A 7,600-nucleotide genomic window follows, 5' to 3' on the forward strand; every position below is an offset into this window, starting at 1 on the left:
CTGCCCTCAGGGCAATATTGAATAAGGAAAACTGTCCCTAACCAATCTGGGTTGTTGTTTGAGGTTTTGGCTAAATCTCTATTTCCTGTTTACATTCTTTTGACCAACCCTTTGTCCATCTTCTGGTGAATAAGAGAAAAAGCATTTAGCATTTCAATAAACCGATGACCAACCCACAAAGAACATGGAAGCTATCAAAAAACAAGGAAGATGAAGGCACTCTTGTCTTCAAATTAAAATGCCTTTATTGTGGTGGCATGTTCAATTGTCTTCATTGGTTAATTGACATGGCTTGTTTCTGCTGGTGCAAAAAGGTATGAAATCAGGTCATTTAATCGATTAACAACTACTTAAATTCTGGTGTAGTATTTTTCTCTTAGACCTAGTGGGAAGAATAAAAGTAAAAGTACATTCTGATTGACGAATACATAAAAAGTGTACATGAAATGTACATGAAGTTTGGCTTTTGCAAATGTCACTCAACATAACCTGTATATACTGAGATATTTGAGGTTTAGGATAGATAGCTAAGTTCCTCTAATTTAGGCCTACCTCTTCCTATTCTTATGACCCCCAAACTGTAGTTTTAGGCTCTTCTCGCCCCATCTAGTGGATAAAGAGAGTACTAACCTATTGCCCGGGTTTACTTGATACACTGCATTTATATGGACAGCAATACATTCATAACTAGTCAGACTGTGTTTATAGTACATTATAGTATTTAAGAGAGAGACTGTGTAGAGTGATACTATCTCTGCTTTGGAGGCTTTAGACCTGTTTCTCTCCTTCCTCCAGACCTCTGTCTCTTCAGGACTACTCTAGCCCAAGGCCGCAGAGGCCTATCTCAGCCGCCAGAAGCCTGACTCTTCCCAGGGCCAGCTCAGCCACCAGAGGGTCAGAGGAGACCCAGGGGGCCAGAGGAGAACGGGGGGCCGGGGTCAACATGGAACATCTTGGGTGAACCACAACACACCGCAGATGCAACCACAACACACTGCAGATGCATTGAAAATAAACTCTTTATTGTTTAGAGATGTCTGATATAGTATGGGGACAGGGCTTACTATCAAGCATGCCAGTTTTATTAGATCATTATAAACCCATGCATTATGGTCATCTTGGTCTAAAGGACATCCACTCCTTTGTGTACTCACAGAATTACATAGAATTTATCCCTGACCAAGGTGGCTGCCATTGTAAACACATTCTAGAGTTATGAAGGTTTATGACATAGGCCACTCTATGTTTCTGGATATTGTATCTCTATGTGTAAACTGATGGCTGCTTCTTCTTCACAGGTTGCCTAACATTGGCAACACTTGCTTCCTTAACGCCACCCTGCAGTGCCTTCTGGTCCTGCCTTACTTCTCAAAGGAAATCCTACGCCAGGAACAACTCTGGAGCTCCTCCCCCTTCTCCAACCTGCTCAGGTAAGGGAAGGCTCAAGAGCAGACACACACCCACCCACCCACTATTTGTGGTCATAAATTAAAGAAGGGACACACTCTTTTCCCGCCACTTCGATAGAAAGTGATTTTCGTAGCAGGTTAGGAGAGCATTTTCGCTAACCCTAACCCTTTTCCTAACCTTAATCTCAGTCTCCTAATCGGCTACGTTAATTCTCCTAACCTGCTGCGTAAGTTCCTGTAAGCTGCTAGGGAAAAAGTCACTTCGGTATCGAAGTGGCATGAAAAGAGTGTTTCCCATTGCGAAAGAAAGCCATCTATATTAGAATAACGTGAGCCACAAAACTGCGGCAGGATCATCTCCTTCAATGATGCGCTGACTTTCTTTAGTCAGTTGAGAGCAGTATCCAAACCAAATATCTTAGGAGAATAAACAACACATTTTTGAAGTTTTGCTTCATTGTCCGTCCTCAAAGGTGAAATTGCATTGTATCGAATTAATCATTTCCAATGATGGGGTGCCGCTAGTTTAAGAATATTTGGATATACTCATCTGCCTCTTCAGCCGTAGGCCAGTAGGTTGACGCCATCCAGTCAGCTGCTAATTTACTCTCTGTCTCCCCTACAGGTCTCTGTCTGATGTGCACCGTTCGGGTCTACCTGACAGTGGCGCAAACCAGGCCTCAAAAGCAGTCCTCATGTGGAAGGTCAAGTACTCCTTGTCAGGACAAGATTTGAAGTATCTGGGGGACTCGCAACAGGTAACTGAGGCGCTACTCTCTTCTGTACGAGCGCTCTTTTAGCAAGGGTTCATTTTCTCTTCGTAATTTGATTTTCTCTTCTTCCTCATAGGACGCACACGAGTTACTTGTGAATATGCTGTGCCAGCTGAAGGAGGAGGGCACGACACTGAAGATGCTCGGGGTGAGCTATACCTGCCCTGTTTCCCAGCTGGAGTTCCAGCTTGTGTCGGTGCGCACATGTACCAGGTAAGAGCTCCCATTGGTTCTAATGTATCTACTGGGAACATGATCTTTCTAAAAATAATATTACAAAACACATGGCATAACAGAAACATTGTAGAGACCTGATGCATTTTGCTTCTCTTTGTCCTGCTTCTGAAGCTGTGGGCGCGAGTCGTCCACCAGAGAGGACTACAACAACCTCTCATTGGACTTCAGCCCTGAGCGCACCTTGCTGAGCAGCCTAGCACTCACTTTCAAGGTCAGCACTTAGGGCTCAGCACTTTGAGGGTAGAGACTAACACCCAGGGCAAGCTGCCCACTGCCTCAGAATAATGTATCTTGTTATTGTAGTGGTATCATTCGTTTTGTAATGCTTTTGTTTCTAACCCAGGGCAAAAAGGTTGAATTCACATGTGAGGGCTGCAAAGGCCTCCAGGCCTCAAAGGTGGAGCAGTTCCACACACTGCCTCTGTGAGTTGCCCCTTTATAACCTCTCATACGACTGGCAGTGTTTAATGAAATGAGTGGTCCTTGTGTCCTGAGCCTTTAGGAGTAGTTACCTTCCTGAGCAGGTTGTAGGACTTAGGGATGAGCACCACCAAACACATTTCACTCATCTGTTATTTTGTTGGCTGGTTTCATTGTCTGTCTGTTAATCTCTCTCCCTCTATGTTTCTGGGCAGTGTGCTGGTTCTGCATCTGAAGAGGTTTGGAGGACCTGGGGGGTTGGAGAAGCTGGAGGCTCCTCTTTTGTTTCCTCCAGAGCTGAGGCTCTCTGATCTCTGTGGGGACATGGTGCCACCCCTGCACAGTGCCAGCCCACAGGCTCTCACCAACCAGGCTCCCAGCATCCTGGTGTCCATCCCCCAGACCAAAACCAGCCAGGTCTCCAGCCCCCAGACCCTCACCAGCCAAGTCTCCAGCCCACCTGGACAGGCCAAAGACAGCGCCCACTGCTGTTCAGGTAGGTCATGGCACTATTCTTGCTCCAAACACCACACAAACCACCCACTCCCAAAACGGTCCTGCAGACAGAGAAGCTAGAAGCTGCAAATTAAAATGTTTCTCAGACATATTTAGTGATGTATCTGAGCTGTTTTAGACCAGAGCAATTCAGACAAGTGACCACGTTTTTCACAGCTCTTTATATGTATATTTGACCCCTCAGATTCAAATGACCAGGAACCAGGGAAAGTGTTGCAGACAGCGTCAGTGGTGAGGAGAGAGAGAGAGAAACCAGTGAAAAATAAGTCATGACAGAACACTGAGATAGTTATGAGGAGTACAGATGTAGTAGACCTCCTGCAGTAGACTAGTAGACTGTAGACAGTGTGGTGGACTGTAGAGGAAATGACAATCCTATGATCACAAGTGTTTTCTTACAGAAGCAGCAGCCAGTGAAGTCAGTGAATGGCTACTACCAGCTGACTGGCGTAGTGTCTCATTTGGGAGGCCTCGCAAGCTCCGGTAAGTAAATACCTTAAAACACACACATGCAGATACACAGTACATAAGACTTAGGCTGAATCCCAAATCACTCCCTTCTCCTCAGCTCTCCATTTGCGCGTTCACGTGCGCCTCTGCCATATACACAAGTATCCCAAAGCTGAGGGAATGAAAATGATCGAGGGTGTAGGGCAGGGATAATCAACTAGATTCAGCCGCGGACCAATTATTTTCTTCTTCCCCAGATGGGCAGGGGTCCGGAATGTAATTACAAATCATTTGTAGACTGCAAATTGGCCGCAAGAAGCCCAAGCAGATATAATATTTGACTCATTTCAAACCTTGCTTACATTTGTGTACAGTCACATACATCTCTTTATTGTGCGTGGGAATATTTTGCCACAGATTTCCAAAATGAAAATCATTTGGAGCTGATTTGCTGGTGTTTTTACAGTCTTTTAAAAATTAAACATTTTTTGCTCAGAAAACATGGGGGACCAAATAAAATCACCCGTGGGCCAAATTCGTTCCGCGGGTCGCCAGTTGGGAAACCCTGGTGTAGGGGATAATTAGACCCTCCAATAGCCACTTCAGCCAAGCGAAGTGCCATCCCGACATGCACCATGATATGTTTAGAGTTTGCGCAATTCAAAAGAATGGAGAGGCATGCCTAATTATATGCCACGTGTATTTGTTTATCTCTGATTTCGAAACTTGACACATGTAACAGATAAAATACCTCCCATATTAAATGTTAACTTGTACAACACACTTCATTACCCACAAGAGCCTGACCCTTGACCTCTAGTCTGTCTTCCTTGTTCCACAGGGCACTACGTTAGTGACATCCTGAATGCCAGTGGAAACTGGTTCTGTTGTAACGATAGCCAGGTGTCAATGTCCAATGAAGCCACTGTGCTGAGGACTAGAGCCCGGAGTGCTTACCTGCTCTTCTATATGTTCAGGTACTGCTTACTCTCGCCATCTATATTCTTGTGTTTCTATATACAGTATCTCACAAAAGTGAGTACACCCCTCACATTTTTGTAAATATTTGAGTATGTCTTTTCATGTGACAACACTGAAGAAATGACACTTTGCTACAATGTAAAGTAGTGAGTGTACAGCTTGTATAACAGTGTAAATTTGCTGTCCCCCCAAAATAACTCAACACACAGCCATTAATGTCTAAACCGCTGGCAACAAAAGTGAGTACACCCCTAAGTGAAAATGTCCAAATTGGGCCCAAAGTGTCAATATTTTGTGTGGCCACCATCATTTTCCAGCACTGCCTTAACCCTCTTGGGCATGGAGTTGCCACTGGAGTCCTCTTCCACTCCTCCATGATGACGTCACAGAGCTGGTGGATGTTAGAGACCTTGCACTCCTCCACCTTCCGTTTGAGGATGCCCCACAGATGCTCAATGGGGTTTAGGTCTGGAGACATGCTTGGCCAGTCCATCACCTTTACCCTCAGCTTCTTTAGCAAGGCAGTGGTTGTATTGGAGGTGTGTTTGGGGTCGTTATCATGTTGGAATACTGCCCTGCGGCCCAGTCTCCGAAGGGAGGGGATCATGCTCTGCTTCAGTATGTCACAATACATGATGGCATTCATGGTTCCCTCAATGAACTGTAGCTCCCCAGTGCCGGCAGCACTCATGCCATGCCCCAGACCATGACACTCCCACCACCATGCTTGACTGTAGGCAAGACACACTTGTCTTTGTCCTCCTCACCTGGTTGCCGCCACACACGCTTGACACCATCTGAACCAAATAAGTTTATCTTGGTCTCATCAGACCACAGGACATGGTTCCAGTAATCCATGTCCTTAGTCTGCTTGTCTTCAGCTAACTGTTTGCAGGCTTTTTTGTGCATCATCTTTAGAAGATGCTTCCTTCTGGGACGACAGCCATGCAGACCAATTTGATGCAGTGTGCGGCGTATGGTCTGAGCACTGACAGGCTGACCCCCCACCCCTTCAACCTCTGCAGCAATGCTGGCAGCACTCATACGTCTATTTCCCAGGTGCACTCAACTTCTTTGGTCGACCATGGCGAGGCCTGTTCTGAGTGGAACCTGTCCTGTTAAACCATTGTATGGTCTTGGCCACCGTGCTGCAGCTCGGTTTCAGGGTCTTGGCAATCTTCTTATAGCCCAGGCCATCTTTATGTAGAGCAACAATTATTTTTTTCAGATCCTCAGAGAGTTCTTTGCCATGAGGTGCCATGTTGAACTTCCAGTGACCAGTATGAGGGAGTGTGAGAGCGATGACACCAAATTTAACACACCTGCTCCCCATTCACACCTGAGACCTTGTAACACTAACGAGTCACTTGACACCGGGGAGGGAAAATGGCTAATTGGGCCCAATTTGGACATTTTCACCTAGGGGTGTACTCACTTTTGTTGCCAGCGGATTAGACATTAATGGCTGTGTGTTTAGTTATTTTGAGGGGACAGCAAATGTACACTGCTGTTTACTCACTACTTTACATTGTAGCAAAGTATAATTTATTCAGTGTACTCACTTTTGTGAGATACTGTATGTGTACTGTATGTACAGTAAGTGGTTCCTTTCACCCTTCAGGACAGGAGAGCAGCAGGCCCCAGCACACAGGGCCTAATAGGGCCACCAGCACCAGCCTCAACAGGGGCAGAACCTGGCCCAGCCTCAACACCCCAAGCCCAGACTCAACACCCATAGCCCAGCCTCAACACCCTCAGCCCAGCCTCAACACCCTCAGCCTAGCCTCAACACCCATCAGCCCAGCTTCAACACCCTCAGCCTAGCCTCAACACCTTCAGCCCAGCTTCAACACCCTCAGCCCAGCCTCAACAGGGGTAGTACCAGGCCCAGCTTCAACACCCCCAGCCCAGTCTCAACAGGGGTAGAACCAGGCCCAGCCTCAACACCCTCAGATCTGCCTCGACAGGGGCAGCACTGGGCTCAGCCTCAACAGGGGCAGCACTGGCTCAGCCTCACACCCCCAGCCCAGCCTCAACACCCCCATGTTTGCCCCTCTTCATGTCTTTCCCTGACGATATTCCCACTGCTGTGTCAAAAAATAAAATAATAACTTAACGAATCTGATTTCCGATCTCCCCCCACCATAAATTATGACTGGTCTGTCAATCATGCGGCTCAAGGGAGACTTGCTCTTCAACACTAGCATGATCATCCTATTCAGTAGCTTACATCATAAATATCTGCCCTTGTTTCGACTACTTGTATAAAGCGCATTGAAAAACTAATAAAGTATACACACTAAATGTAGTACACATGTAAATGTGGTGGATAGAGTGTCTGATTATTTAGAGGGTGGACACTGTGGTATAACATCCCTTCTATTTGGTTTGGTTTGAAATCCTCCTGTTGTGAAATACACTGTGGTGTACAACCTCTTATTAATCATGGTGACACCGGATGCACTGCAATATTCGACATTGATCCAGGTCCCCAGGATGTCGGGGGAGGATTTATATTTTTTTTTGGGGGGGGTAGATCTGCTTAATATTGTAGATTGTAACTTCCATCAATGTAATTGTCTGCATCACTTCCAATCCCCCATGTTTTATATATATATATATATATATATATATATACAGTGAGGGAAATAAGTATTTGATCCCCTGCTGATTTTGTACGTTTGCCCACTGACAAAGAAATGATCAGTCTATAATTATAATGGTAGGTTTATTTGAACAGTGAGAGACAGAATAACAACAAAGAAATCCTGAAAAACGCATGTCAAAAATGTTATAAATTGATTTGCATTTTAA

The 7,600-nt window shown here is 45.6% G+C and overlaps 1 protein-coding gene across 2 annotated transcripts; it reads left to right on the forward strand.

The window, feature by feature from the left end:
* Positions 1-682: 682 nt before the first annotated feature.
* LOC121564555 (ubiquitin carboxyl-terminal hydrolase 37-like) lies at positions 683-6,911 on the forward strand. 2 transcript variants are annotated; one of them, XM_045217961.1, is made up of 10 exons: positions 683-957; positions 1,299-1,430; positions 2,035-2,167; positions 2,259-2,395; positions 2,531-2,630; positions 2,763-2,842; positions 3,055-3,335; positions 3,760-3,838; positions 4,647-4,782; positions 6,408-6,911. In XM_045217961.1, exons 1-9 carry the CDS (start codon positions 944-946, stop codon positions 4,657-4,659), a joined length of 969 nt encoding a protein of 322 aa, XP_045073896.1. In that variant the 5' UTR covers positions 683-943; the 3' UTR covers positions 4,660-4,782; positions 6,408-6,911. The 2 variants fall into 2 exon arrangements, with proteins under 2 accessions (XP_045073896.1, XP_045073895.1); XM_045217960.1 differs by having other exon boundaries at positions 684-957; positions 3,757-3,838.
* Positions 6,912-7,600: the final 689 nt, after the last annotated feature.

The sequence above is a fragment of the Coregonus clupeaformis genome, unplaced genomic scaffold (assembly GCF_020615455.1).
Source record: "Coregonus clupeaformis isolate EN_2021a unplaced genomic scaffold, ASM2061545v1 scaf1289, whole genome shotgun sequence".
Lineage (NCBI taxonomy): Eukaryota > Metazoa > Chordata > Actinopteri > Salmoniformes > Salmonidae > Coregonus > Coregonus clupeaformis.

What these genes read in the sequence shown, in the direction of transcription:
- LOC121564555 (XM_045217960.1), top strand. An exon ending in CCCTTCTCCAACCTGCTCAG is followed by an intron (nt 1,431 to 2,034) that starts GTAAGGGAAGGC and finishes TCTCCCCTACAG; the next exon opens with GTCTCTGTCTGATGTGCACC. An exon ending in GCCTAGCACTCACTTTCAAG is followed by an intron (nt 2,631 to 2,762) that starts GTCAGCACTTAG and finishes TTTCTAACCCAG; the next exon opens with GGCAAAAAGGTTGAATTCAC.